Raw genomic sequence first — 15,182 nt, 5'->3', positions numbered from 1 at the left:
AGGTTCAGTGAGTAGTAAGCAAACAAAGTTGAAATTAAATCAATCTGAGTGTTGATATATACAAGAAAAAACTAATAACTTTCAAATAAATCTAAATAGCTTTATGAATTTTTCAGGAGGTGCATGCAGTGGAGCTGTGTTTGTCTGAGAGATATACATACAGATCATATATGTGTGTGTATGTATAAGGGGAAGGAGTCAGAAGGCTTGTTCCTTGGGGAAAAGGAAAGTAGCTTTCTTCGCACATCCTCTTTCATGCACTTCTTTGATCTGGTAATGAATGTAACAGTTCTAGAAATTCCCTTGGTGGTCTCCCAAATCTCTAGAACAGTCTGGACCTAAAACCATGTGAAAAGTTCTTGTAGTCTTCTGAGAGACTGGATATTTTGTCGGTGATACAAGATGCTCCTTAAGACTTACATATCTCAGGATGGACTGATTTTCCAAATAACAACTAGAAATAAGGTATTTTCAAATACAAATTAGAGCAGGGCCAACTTGGATTGTGCGAATAGTGGTTATGTGTATCAACGGGGAGACAAGCTGAAGAGCCTAAGGCATTACACATAGGTGATAGATTCATAATGAAAAGAGTGAATGCCAGGAACAATTGCACTTTGGATTCCAAAGGTAGCAGCAATATTGCAGGTTGGGGGAGGTGTCTGCTTCCCTTCTGGGTGGGCATCAGGTGCCACGGTAATGAGCAGCAGACACCTTATTTTCTTTTTTCATCTATTCCCTGCTTAATATGGGGAGGTTACTTACACTTTGAGAGATGATAAATTTAAGTACAGCATCACACAAAATATTTCTACCTGTCAATTGTGCACAATAGTGTGTTTGGCATTTGACTGCTAAGCAACATTTTGTGAAGGTACTAAGTGTGATTTGCTGTCCAGTCTTGGACTAATTCTCTGATCTGGGAAGCTGGAAGCCCAAACGAGCTGCCCTCCATTTGTTAATTTGTCTGTTACATCGTTTGTTTTATTGTATGTTTGTGTATAAGGATTTGGAGATCCAGAATTGTCTAATAATTCATTCCAGATGTCTTTAGTGCTGGCTCCAAAAGTTGTACTCAGCAATTGCTAAACACACAGGTATATAGCAGATTTATTTATCAACATTTTAGCTATTAGAATTTGCTGAATGACTTTTCTGATTAGTTTGGTACTATTTTACAGTAATCATTACACAAAAATAAATTTCTGGAAGAGCAGTTCGTGTCCCCTATTAAATACACTTTAGACATGTCCTGTCACTGCAGCAAGCACTGTCACCAGCAAAACAGCAGCACAGAAAGAGAAAGAAAGAAAGAAATAAAGAGAGAAAGGAAAGGAAAAGGAAAGGAGAGAACTGCTGCAAACTATGAGGCACTCACAGATGATTCCTATATCATCTTGCACTGGCCTTAGGATGGCCCATTGCTTCCAGCCCTAAAAATAAACAACTATTAATCACCTAATGGCAACATGAGTTGACCAGCACTTAGGGCTGCCTGGACCTCAATCTAACTGTACTCAAAAGCTTTTCTCATGTTTTCTGTCACCCTGGATAAGAGGTAGTTTGCAGCCAAGCATTCCTTTGGGAGGACTGCTGTGAGTTTAACAAAATGTTTGAAATAACCTCAGTAACTCCTCTCAACACTTATCCACAGCTTCAAACACACAGAATCAAACAATAGTGGCCTTGAAACGACAGTCTCTGAAGAGTGAATTAATGGTGTGGAGTTTTCTCAGGGAAACGGCCTAACAATCAAGTACCTCAGGAAGCACTGTTCTTTGCCTGGGTTTAGTCAGAAGTCCAGCAACAATATACAGAATAAATCTGTGATGCAAATATCCACCTTTTCTCCCCTCCTTTTCAAAGCATAGAAACATTCTTGCTGTATCTTAACTGGTAAATACAAGTAGCACAATTTAAATCGAAATAACAAAGCTTTACCAAACTAGCCATCAAATTGCATGTTGTGGGCTGGAGGGGTATTGCTGCTTTGAACAGAAACACATTAATGCACTTGTAAAGGTACAGTAAGAGTGTGCTGACCCTGAAGTATAAAAGACAAGTATGTAGATTCAGCAGCTAATACAGAGTAATAGACCCCCTCAGAAAGGAATTTGTGAAACTTATGAAGAAGACATAGAAAGCTTTCTTATGTTGTGTATTCCCAATTGAGACTTTTTGATTGGGCTTCTCGTGCTTATTTATGCTCATTATTCAAGGTGGCTGAAGTCACTTTGTCCTGCATTGAGATAGTTAAATGATGTGAGATACTTATATTTCAGGGAAACTTAGAACCATCTCCAAATTACCAAGTAAGATACCTGGAACACTGTCTATTATTTCAGTTAGATAGATACTGGAACTAACTTCCCAGACAGCTAAAAGGCATTGTTTCCCAGGTAATCTCCACTTAAGCTAGAGTCAACTTTGGACACGATTTCCATGGAAAAGTCTAGCAGCATAAGGATTAACATTTTGTTTTCTAAAAGGTTGATGTAAATACCATGTTAATTTTCAGTACATTGGTCCAATCCTGCAGTGCAGCCATAAGGGGTGTTTTACAGTCTCTTTACAGCACAAAACCATACAGCCTAATGTGCCAGACATCTACGTGATTTTGAAGATGCTGAGACTGGGAAAAAAAAAAAAAAAAAAGTTTTACCATTTGTACATGCAGCCACTTTGAGAAATAAGCATCTGGAATACTATTAATAAACAACAAAATAATGCATTTCAGTAAAAGTTCGGACATGAAGTCAGAAAACTGGAGAAATTCAAAGTTCACTCAAGGCTCTCTTGTCTTGATGACAAGCTGCTTTGAGCCAGTATGTGTTTTCTTTCTCACTCACTGCATCAGTCTTCACTTAGAAAGCCTTGATCCTTGTAAATCAGTGTAACCTTAATGTTATTTAATCGCAGCTTTTAAAAGTTAATTTCCATGAGAACTATATTTTAAAAAAACCTAACTTGTCATTAAGGATTATAAAAATCCGTTCTTTGCCTGGAGAACAGTACTCAGATCTGAATGAGTAAGTGTAAGTGAATAATGTGTTTCGACAGTTTGTTTATTAAAAATGTATTATGCAGCTAAAAGTTATATTGTATTTATAATATTTTAATGCCAGCACAGTTCTGGTGCATTCTATTAACATGCATTTAGAAAACACTGCTATGTAAAATTCCAAAATATATTAAACAGTCTCTTATATCCACATAGATACCACGTGGTTTGTTTTTATTCCTGAAAATGCCAAAAACAATTAAATCATATTATAAGCCTGATGAAATACTGCTATTTGATTGATGCATTAACAGTCTCATTGCAGAGATGAGACAACAACTAGTGCTAAAAAAGCCCTCACACAAGTTTCCATCCAGCTTTTTTTTTAACCTGACAACTCCAACTTCCACATCAGCTGTAAATAGCATCAATACGTAGCATTCATGGAAATGCCTGCCTTTCTCACCCCAAAAGAAATTACCAGTTTTGAGTCAAAATCTCCTTGGAAATGGGAGTCCTGCATAATATTTATAGATAATAATTTTTTCCCTTGTTTTACCTAAAAATAAGACTTCTTCCAGCTACTGTGGTACCACCAAAGCTTAAAGCAGATTAGGTTTTACTTGCTTAATTTTACCTTAAGCAGCATAAACTGGATGTCTGGATCCTTGAGACATAATATGCTGATAACTTCTGTGTATGAGGCTTGAGTCAGTGCTTGCTGGTGCCAGGGACAAGTTTCCTGTTATATTTATGAGTATGGGATCAGAACTTGCTAAACTTTCTCTGGAGCCACGTTTGCAAACAAATACATTTTTGTGCAGTTGCTATCATTAAGTATCTTAAGGAAGCTGGGATTAGAAATAGTGTAGCCTTCAACCTTACAGGTTAGAGATCAGGTTTTTAAAGCAAAAATTGTAGTTCAGTTACTTGATTTTACTTACTATTGTATTGTTTTTTTCTTTCAACCAGATGTGGTGAAGTCAAAGAAATAAGGTGCTGTGTAATGTCATGAAGGAATCATTTATTTAAATTAGTGTCACTCAATCACAAAAGTCTGTAGAGAATTCAAAGGGATAATAAAACCCCACAGTTTTTTTAAATTGCATTCAGAGTTTTTAAAATGCACTTTCTTTATCCACATACCTTTATTTGATTTGAAAACTCTATATAAATGAACAGTAGCAGCAATACATTATTATAAAGTATTCTGAACTAGGCTTGTGGTGGTTGTTTAAATGGAAAATTCCTTGCTAATCAAAGTCAGTTTCCTAGCAGTGGCTCTTAAATGTTTGCCAAGAGATATAATGCTGTGTCATCAGCAATAGTAAACTGGTCTAGACGTAAGGAAGTTGGCTGACTGATGCCAATTGACCTTACTTGAAAATGTGGTCTGCAGTTGTTGCCTGCTGTCCTAGCTCTACCAATATCTAAATTCTTTCCACTGACACAAATGAAACTTCTACAAGTACAGAAAAGAGAGACATGAGTCCTTAAATAGTAAACTTATTAGCTATTAAAGAGGATTTTAATTATTATATGTTCAGGGTTTATTAGTAGTAGTAGAAGTAAAACCAGTTTGTTCACAACAGTGATTGTCAAGAACTATGTTAAATTGACTTAGAATGTAGTGAATTATTTGTGATTTTTTTTTTATTCCTTTTTCCCTGTAAATAAGTAGTGCTGTACAGGTGGAAATGCTCTCATTTGCTTGATATTTAAAAAGAAAACCACAGAAACAAAGCCAGCTTTTCAGTTGGCACTCTTGATGATCTGACATTAAAAAGCAAGGGACCAGAATGCAGTCCTTCAAGGACACATTCAGATGTGACCTTCATAGTTAAAATCAGCAAGTAGGTAGGCTCGCCTGAATCCGATTTATCAAATATGTGTTTAAATGCATGCATATTATAAATAATAATTCATATAACTTCACTGTGAGAGTCTCTTAGAATTAAAATTATTTATGTTGTGCTGAGATGCATACAGCACATCTATAACAAATAGACTAAAAATAAAGTGAACTTTTATTTTAAAGGAATTGCAAGATGTTTTACATTTCTGCACAGTATTGAGCAGTGTGTTGAAAATGCATTTTTCATAAAACCACATGCAAGGCTTTTTGATGATGAAAAACTCCACTCACAACAGCCACATGTCTAGGCAAATCCTTAGAAGCTATTATGGACCCCACACAGATATTCCAGAAGAAACAACATTACTAGAAAGTAGTTTCTCTTGAAGTGTAGTAGAATATGTGTGAGCCTAGTAGGCCACTTTGATAAATAAATAAAATTCTTTTTTTCTTTTCTAGCACAAAACTGGTTCAACTGGAGGGCAAGTTAAACCCAGATTCACTTTTTACTTAGTTTTTTTATCTTTTCCTTTCTGGAGATGCCAATATTAAAAAACAAAATCAAAAACAAAAATAAAAACAAAAAAACAAACAAACAAACAAAAAAATCGAAACAAAACAAAACTCTTTGGCTTTGGGCTATCTGAATTTTACTTTCCTGGCTTTTCAGCATACCTCTGTTAAAATGCTTTCCAAGAACAAAGCCCAGCATCCCAGGATTATCGATGTACAAGTCTATACTCCTGTGACTGTGGATTTCTTTCAAAATTGGTGTCATTAAACCAGTACAAAAGATCCTCTGTCCACTTTTAAATTAGTGCAAAACTGACTTATTTGGAGCAGTATGATCCAACATAAGTTTTATCTAAAGCACTGTTGAGTCTGTAACTATATTTAACTATGCTCAAACCCTGTTTTGCTATCTCTAGCGTCTATCTCAAATCCTTCAGTTGATTCTTTAAAAGACATGGCCCTTTTAGTCCTCCCTCAGTACTTAGACTAAATTTAGTTTTCTTTACTGAGCCTAAATTAGGTCTGAACTAATCCATAGGTTTTGTAATCCTGCTATCTTATTGCCATGCCATGGGGTCACAACCCTCTCTGCCTCCTTTCTGGCACTTCTGGCACCCTGACCCGGCACTCAAGTGCAGCCAGGTTAGGTTTGGCTGCCTTGTACTCACAACTTATAATGTCAAAACTAGACAATTAGTAGACCAGGACTTATATAAAGATAATGACATATCTATTGGTTGGTTATTAAATAAACCAATGCAACCTGTGTGGTCAACTTTCACTTGCTATGTTTATTATATTCTGAAGAGAGCTTGCCTCTGTGTTTCCTGTTTATTCTATTTTTGCTACATGGAATTTAACAGACTTGGTTGCTTGGATTTCTTTTCAGCTTTGAAGTAAACACCATATAAAAGTGAAATTCTAAATGTAAGAGTTTCACTGGAGTAGGTAAAACTAAAGTTTAGAATAACTTTTGGCCACAATCCTTCACACCTAACTTTCCTGGGTAAGAACGAAAATGGGGAAGAAGTGAAGTTAAGCACATTTTTAGGGATTCAAACAATTCTGAGCAAGAAGGGAAATCCATGGGAGTCTATAATTTTCTACATTTTCTTTTAAGCTTAAACTTTCTCCAGTATGTCTTTCATATCAAATGGGATAACCTGGCCTGTATAGCATACCATAGCTGTATAGTTGTAGAACCATTTGATATGTCCCAAGTTTTTTTTGCTCCTCAGAGCTACTAAATGAGTCCCATTTCCATAGTAATACTAAGTAAGCATTCTATAATTTTAGTTTATTCTCTTGTGTAAGCCATAGTTAGTCACTAACTTGTTAAATGTTGCAACTGATGCATAAGTGTAAGTTTGTAGACTTAACACAAGGTTTCCTTCTTCACAGTGTCGTGCCTACATTTCAGAAGGAGTTGAACTAAAAAAGAGAATTCTTACTTCTAGGTTACATTTCCCGACTTCATCCCTTTCCACAAAAAGGTTAAGTGTCTTTTCAAATTAAGGAAGCAGTAATTAACCAGTGGCATTGTTTGTGATTTGCCAGCTCTGGGCGTTAATGAGAGAGAAATTAGCACTTACCAGCAGGAGTTCCTGATAGTCAGTGGCAAATGCTTAATGTGCCAACAAGTTGATTCTGGTCTTAAGTACTGCACTTAAGTTTAAAAAAAGAGTATGGCATGGTTTGATGTGGTCATACATATGGGCTGAGTGATAGAGAGCTGTAATAGAAGGAATGACACACTGTACTGGGAAAAAGTGCAACCCAGGCAGCACAGGGAAAACAGTTTTGCTGCAGTAACACAGTCAGAAGCAGGATGGATGGATGTTTTCATGCTAAATATGTACTTGCTCCAGCAATTAACAGGATGCAGATGTTCATGTATATACGTTTTATCATCAGATTTGTCATTTCTGCACCTAGTTTTTTAAGCGCAAAATATCCTGAAAAATCAGGTTTGAGCTCTGATGATTTGCTAGGAAAGCATAAATTAGCCTTTTGAGATGTCTGGAAATACTGATTTTATTTTAAAATTACAATTTCAAAAAATAACAGGTGACTTAAGTGCAGTGCCCCACGCGTTTTATGGTGGATAAGGGGATTCAGACTGGCACAAAGGGCAAAAAACTTGAGCTGAGCAGCTGCTCATTAGCATCAAGATTTTACCTGGCACACAGAGTCATAATGAGGAAGCACATAGCCTCTGCCTTGCATAAAATAGCCCATTAGAAATGTAAGGTCTGCTCCCAGTCTTCTGGGGATTTTTGCTTTTAAAATAACTTTGGTTAGTACATAAGTACATCCCCACCCAATTATCTCTTTTCTGTGAAATAACAGAAGCAGGCCCCTCCTGCAGCAGCACATTGGTGCCCCTCACCAAAGGCACGGAGCATCATCAGTCCTTGGCTTCAGTCACCATTTGCTCCTCGCTCCTGCTGGGCTATGTGGCCTCTGTGGTTCTCTGAGGTCGTGACCATCTTGGCCCATCGTGAACATCAGAAGAGGCAAAGGGGAGAAGTCCTCAGAGACAGCAGAGGCTGAAGTTGTTGGCCAGCCAGAGAAAACGTAGGAATCAGGCATAAGAAGCATCTTCCTTCTATATGAGCCACTGTGCTTTATTCATCACAGTGTGTTTAAATGTCAGCCAGTATTTGGATTTGTCAGAGTTTTAAGGTTACTGCTTTCCACCATCATCTTGCTGTTGCAAAAAGCATCTTTGCCAGTGTTGCCTCAGCTATACTGAGGGATAATTTGCCACTAAACTGGGGCCACTTCTAGGCTGAAGAGTAGTAGCCAGAACCCAAAATATTACAATGCTATGCAGCAGTTTTGGGTAAAAAACCACCGTATCTGATTGAAAGTGCAGGAGAAAGCCACAGGGGTTTCTCCTTCCTTTGGTCCATTTTCCATTACATGAGCACATCAGAGTTTTGGAAAGAAACCACCCTAATGAAGCTGGGCACTGCAGTTCTGAGTGCTTGTGTTGTTTGCTAAGCTGACGCTTAGGTTACCATGCATCCTCCAACACATTTTTATTATAATTAAACATTTAAAAAATTGGCTACCATATTGGTTGAGTCCTGAGCACAGCTCTGCATATAAACCATTACATGACATTCCATTGAACTTTTTCTTGTACAGACGGTATCTAACAGCTCATCCTGCACTGTTGTTTTTGGCAAGTTCACTACAGCATATAATAAATCAAGGAAAGAAAAAGCTTTTTGGCCTAATGTTGTACAGACTGCTGTAATGTTAGACTACAGAAAGCAGTTCTGTTTTTAGACATCCTTTTACTAACCCAGCATTCATAATTTATGATTTCACTGTAAAATTCCTGCAACACTACACCAAAAGTAGTGCTGCCCTTTAATTAAGTGCTCTCAGTAGGAAAAACGTGAAACTGATGTGCAAAACATATCGCAGTACACAGTGATTGATAGTGATTACTTCTTTATGAACCCAGCCTGAAGGTCTGAACTTCCTGATGGGTAAAATAGTCCATGGGGCTACTTCCTGAGATTGCCTGGTGGGGATCAGTCAGAGTTAGCAATATCTGAGGCATTCCTGAGGCACATTTCAGAGACGCTGCAGCTGAAACTTCCTATTTCTTTCTGAATTCTGCTTTATATTAATAACTACTTGAATAATAGCTCATTGTAGAGATTATATTTAAAGGATTTGTTGTCATCTACATGGTATTACCTATATGGTATTATAATTCCCAGGGACTGGGACTTGTGTAACCTCCCTGTATTTTCAGTGCCTGCATGCCCAAATCTGAGAAAGCAGAGTGCATGGCAAGAGAGGTTTCTGTATGTATCAAAGTTACTAAATGTCGTTTAAAATTTGACACATCAGTCTCTTTCTTACTGATTACATGCAGAGTACTCAAAAAACAAAGCTCTTGTGTGGATTGTTTTAGTCTCTAAATCACATTTTTATTCCTGGAATCAGGTGCTAATGACATATATCAATTCAACATCGATAAAAAATTGAAGATTAAACGGAATGTTGGAATCACAGAGGTAAGAAACTCATCTCTATAAGTTTGTTTTCCTTTTTGCTTGATAGATTTGGCCCTGGCTTAGTCATCTACTGGTATGGGTTCATTGAAGAGCTGGACTGCCATCGTGAGCGTGGTATCCTGCTAAAAGACTGCTTTCCTACTGACATCGTGACTCTGCGGCACAGCATGGCTCAGCGCTGATGCTGGGAGGAAGAGGTAAATCCCCAAGCAGTTTTACTTTCCTGCAGTGTAAACTAATGGCAGCATCTGCCCTGAACTTCAGCTGAACTCCTGCTGCCCGCCCTTATGCTACTGCCTCTTTACACAAACATATCAAGAGTTTCTGTTTTGCTTCAGACCTCTGTTGTGATCAGCCAAAAAAGACAGACACAACCCACTCATTATCAGCATCTCTGTCTCTGTCAAACAGCTAGTTTCTAGATACTCATAATCTTTCTTCCTTCCGGATGGCTGCTTCTAGCATTCTAAACAAAGGCAAAAATGCAAAGGCTGAAAGGTGCAACTTGCAGTTCTTATCCAAGTTACAGGGTCATCTTCAAAATAAGTGGCTTTTTATGGTTTTGCTCACAAGTTTATTCAGTGCTAGTGATCTGACTGAAACAACTACACTGACGTGGAGAAGTTGGTAAAGGCTGTAATTCTGCAGATTAAAACAGTGTAATGCAAAGCTCATAGAGCCCAAGTGGTAAAGCAGGATCATGTAATGTCTGGCTGTAAGTAGCCAGATTTTGAGATAATAATTTGCACATGTGTTTCCTCACTGTCTGATTTCTAAAATCAGCAATGAAATCCCAAATTAACTATTAAGAAATAATCTAAGGGGATTTTAAGGGTGGGAGGGCATGAAAGTGAGGAGCTGGGATTTATTTTATGTATATGAGCCTGTGAAGGTTGGGTTAGTGTTTTGGGGTTTTTTAATAAGTAGTTTAAAGACTCATTAATAATATTTTTTTCCCTTTTCCTCCCCACCCCCCAGGGAATCTGTACCTAGGAATTTTTCTCATTGCTGACCTCAAGGAAAGAATCTGTCCTGACCCCTGTAGGTACTGTAACATGCAATTTTCTGGCGTACTGAAGTCCAAAAGAACAATGTGCAGAAGCTCTCTGTGTGGGTTAGTCCTGAAGATTACCCTCCTGGTTTTCAAGAAGGGGAGTGGGGAAAAAAAAAAAAAAAAGAAACAGAGCTTCATACTCGATCAGTTCCACCAAATAAATAAAGCATGCAGATGGACACAAGTTTCCTGCACACTGATGTATTCTTCTAAGAGCATTGTATATCTCTCATTGGAACCACCAAGTTCAGAGGTACATTGAGGTGGGTATTAACCTTGGAGGACTTCAGTCTCATTTATTTTCCATCTTGATTGCCACTCAGATGGGAAGTATTTGACCTCGGGTTTGTGCTCTCAGCCAGAGGTTTCTTAATCATAGCAGCTTTTGGGGTTTCACATTCTTTAATACTCTTTTCTTTGCTAACTGGCATTCAGGAAAGGATGAATATTTTAAAAAGTCAATGAGTATGCTCATTTTCATGTATGCTCATCATCTTCAGATTTTCAGAGACGTAAAGCAGAGGTACAGGTTCTGTTGTAGAATTAAAGGTGTGGTAGCAGTCTCCTTGAAGCAGAAGTTGATAACCTCTTCCATAAGGAAAGGGTCTTCAAAACATCACAGGCCATTTTCATAATCTTTTTCATCTGAAGTGGCATTTTGTGTGCCTGTATGATGTAAAAATTTCACGTGGAGGCTTTTTACAATCTTGCCATGAGTTAAAAGAAAGGACATTAATCATATTCAGGTTTTTTGCTATGGTTTTCAAAGGCATATGCCATGTTTGTATTTTTAATCTTTAGTCTTCTCTTTTAACTCTTTATTGTAAGTTTCAGACAAAGATTAATCAAAATTACAAATTCCTAATTTTCAGGAAAAGATTTTTTTTAGTCGTTTTAGTACACTGTCCCTAGCTGCAGAGAGAATCTTCTACAGCTCCACCACAGAGAGGTATTGTTGCATAGAGATTATTTTCTCAGGTTTGAATGCGTTGCAGTGGAAAGATTTATGTTTTAAAAGAAATTTAACACTTGTAATTCATTTATGTTCAAGTATCTAAGGTATTGTGCTTAGCTTAAATGTACTCAACAAGCTTTAAGGATCAGTCCATAAAGATACACAGGAGCAATCTGTGAAGTGTCCCTGCCTGATGCTACACAGAAGCTGCATTTAGGGTGCTGCTGCCCCTGGGACTTCTAACTGTGGTTTAGGTTAGTGGAGTGTGTAAAATCACCAAGAGAATAAGAAAGAAAAAAATAACTAAACATTATCATGCTAGAAAATTCAGAAGTAATGGTTGTCTGAGTGAAATGGGTTTTAAGGCAAACTGAATTTGTTTTAGCTAGTGCATATGCTTTCTGTTGTATGAAATAATTTAAATCAGCTTTTACATGATGCACTAATGCTGGGGTTTTGAATAAATTAAATTTATCTACACAGATGTTGAAAATTCTGCTCAACCTCCATCAAAGCTTTGCTTTATTTGTTTTTACATTAAACAAATTTATGTGGGGACACACAGATAAATCAGGTTAGGCTTGTATTTGTTTATTTATTCCTCTATCTAATGCTGTGACATAACAGGTTGGGAAGCAGTACAGCTGTCTTTAATCAAAGCTTTGACCTTTATATATTACCCCTTTAAGAATCTTTGTATTAGAAGGAGGATGAAATAAGCCACAGAAGTATACAGACTGTACTAATTTCATTACATGCTATCGAACAAGCTTAGCAACCACAAAAATTACACTGTGTCACTCTTGCAAATGCTGAAAGCAGAACTTTAAAAAAATTGAGGCTACTTTGTTATTTCTACTTGTATCTTGCAAAAAATCCTCATTTGTGTGTTTTCTCTATCAGACGTAAACATCAGCTTGAATATTAAAGAGGAAAAATAACTGTTTGTCTAGGGGTTTTGTTTTCTTAAGCAACGCTGTAGTCATCAGAACCTGAATATTAAAGACAAATCCAGCTTTATGGAGTATTCTGTAGAGTGTGCTAATGAATTACACCAAGCCAGAAAACAGAAGTGTGCATAAAACTGAGTGATGTTCTCAGTGGCATATATAGACTTGCCAAATGTCTGCTCTTACAAGCACTATAATAAGGCCTGGTCTGATCTTTTGGGATTGATGTGATTGTGTTTAACAGGGAAGTAAAAATTCCTTACATACAGGGAACAGCACAATGGTGGGTCACACTCTAGCAATAAAAGAAGACAGTTTTTACCATTCCCGTGGTCACATTACAAGTTTAACAATCTTTCCCTAAAGCCAGCTCAGAGTGGCATAAAACTTCTTGTGATCTAAAGCTGAAGAAAAAGTACCCAATGTCTTCCTATGCTTATCTCATTACTGTCACATTAATAGTATTGTTAGCTCATTAATAATTTTCAGCTGATTTTGTTACATTTGCTCATTCAAAAAGTCATTTTATCCTGGTATTTGCTTTGGATTTCTCCACCATACTACTATACTACTATAGAAGACTATTAATGGCTCTTTCCATTTGCCTTTAAATCCTCCCCTTTTGATTTTCTATCTTTTTAACTATTCCACACTTATTTATTTGGTATCTTATTGTTTGCCCTTGGTTCCCCATTGAAAAGTCTGAAAAGGCAGCTTTTTGCTGCCTGCTTCTGTTTCTGATACTACATCTGAACAGAGTGATATTTCCAGTTCTGTGTTTGGGCTTACAGGCAATTTTGCTCTAGTGAAGTAGAATCACTCCTGTATTGGGAGCAGAGTTGTACAAAGGCCTAAATTAATAGTATGTCTGTGCTACTAGAATAATGGCCAGTATTAGCAATTTAACTGTTACTGTGCTCTTTTTTTTATTAAGGAGACTTCCTTTCTGCCAGTTTGTGCCCAACCTGGGCAACACTTCTGCAAGAAGGTCTGGTGAAGTCCAAGGCTTAGCTTCCCTCATGTGCCAAAAATCTACTTGGCTCAGCAGGGAGAAGATGGTTATCCCATTGTTTTTGTTCTGGCAAGAGCTTGTACTTGCTACAGGTTGTTCTTGTTTACCAGAGCTGATTACAGCTCTTCAAGGGTCAACAAAACATATGCAAAATTGAACTTGATTCTTCTTTTCACTTCAGCTGAAGGAGCCTCAGTATTCAGAGACCTGCTGAGGCACCCTCTGCAGTTAGGCAGTGACTATGGAGCCAGAGAAACAGTTTTAGGAACCTGCTTTTGTTATTTCTAGGCTGAGGCTATAAAGATGTTAAGACAAATGCTGCTTGAGTATTAATTTCATTTTATGCAATAAAATGGAGCACTGCCTGCAACAACTACAACAAAACTCCTCCTGTCACGTTATTCTGGGTCACAAAGGACCATTTGTTGAGGACTCGCAGGTTATTCAGAAATAACCATTTTATTACATTGACAAAAGAAGAAACCTCAAGGGCTTGCTCTTTACAGTGGTGTGATAGGAACCTAAAGTGTGCCTGTTGAAAAATGAACTTGCTAACAATGGGAGCTTGGCAGCAACTTCAGCATTTATAGAGAAACTGTCTATCTGGTACGATCTGTATAAAATAGACCTCACTTAGGTTAGGGAAAGGTCACAAGTTACACAAAGTTTGGATAGTCTAAATGCGTTACTCAAAACTAACTCTCCTGTGTATAGTAAATATTATTTGAACCTGTATTATTAAGAACATGCCAGGATTCAAAAGATTAAATAAGGAAGATGTAATTATGAGCTAAATAATAAACAGAGCAGTTTTAGTCCCCCTTGTGTTTTTCACTTTCCTGCTATTGTTTCATATATGGCTGTTATACAAAGAGCAGCTTAGGTCAGCTACTATAAATTATGGGGTTTGTACAATAGTAATCTACCAAAATTATTTCAAAGCTGGATCAAAGAGCTTCAAAAGACTTTTTGAAAACTTTTCCACATAATAAAAAGACTTCATTTTGATGCACGACTTTTATAAGGATATCTTGATTTAGAGTTGCATCTTACAGTAAGTATTTAGCTACTTGTGGAACACACGAGATTTACAAATGTATTTGCAGCCTCAAATAAGTGTGAAATGGTAATATCAAAATAATATATCAAAATAACTCTTCAAAATAAGTTACCTTGTGGCTAGGTTTTTAAGATGACCTAAGTGAAAGGATTTTTGTTTGTTTTTTAAGAAAACCAGCAGGATTTCAAGTGAAATTTTATCTTTCTTCCTTTTACAAACATACAAATCACATTTGCAATGATAACAATCATACACAATGATAACAATAATTGTGCTTAGTGGCTTTTGGCTGGCGTGGTGTCTCTCTGTAAGATGTTAGCCTGCCCTCCCTCCTGCTCAGGCCTTCACCTCATCTGAACACTTCTGTGTCATCTGCAGAGACCTCCCAGATGTGGCACTGGGATGTCAAAGCAAAATGAAATGTCAATGCAAGTGCGTGGAGCCAAAGTAACAATATTGAAACCATGTCAGCACACATCTGCAGAGACCACGTTACTCTGTCAGTGTGATTTTAGGAAGATTGTTTTGAAATGTGAAAATGAAATGAAACTAAGTCAATTAGGTAATAACAGTTGAGGTTCAGGGATTAATTGAGGGCCCAGGGTGAAGCCAGTGACCATTAACCTCATCTGGTTATTAATTCTCAGAGAAATATCCTTGGCTAAGGTTATTCTCGTTATTAGAGAGTTTGGAGGTTTTTTCTGTGCACTGTCTAAATATTTTTTGCTGTTGCCTCTAACAG

General features: G+C 37.3%; 1 protein-coding gene across 3 annotated transcripts in view; it reads left to right on the top strand.

Moving 5' to 3' along the window:
* Positions 1-12,357, top strand: part of C5AH15orf41 (chromosome 5A C15orf41 homolog) — a 123,084-nt gene extending 110,727 nt beyond the window's left edge. For 2 of the 3 annotated variants that reach the window (XM_030452564.1, XM_030452565.1), the window contains 2 exons: positions 9,456-9,606; positions 10,388-12,309. In XM_030452564.1, the coding sequence (XP_030308424.1) occupies positions 9,456-9,591 (136 nt within the window). In that variant the 3' untranslated portion in view covers positions 9,592-9,606; positions 10,388-12,309. Of the gene's footprint in view, positions 1-9,455; positions 9,607-10,387 lie in introns of all 3 variants that reach the window. The other variant, XM_008495249.2, reaches the window with a different exon arrangement.
* Positions 12,358-15,182: the final 2,825 nt, after the last annotated feature.

The sequence above is a fragment of the Calypte anna genome, chromosome 5A, assembly GCF_003957555.1.
Source record: "Calypte anna isolate BGI_N300 chromosome 5A, bCalAnn1_v1.p, whole genome shotgun sequence".
Lineage (NCBI taxonomy): Eukaryota > Metazoa > Chordata > Aves > Apodiformes > Trochilidae > Calypte > Calypte anna.
The sequence above is the reverse complement of the archived record's forward strand: the minus strand, read 5'-3'. Positions and strand labels throughout refer to the sequence as shown.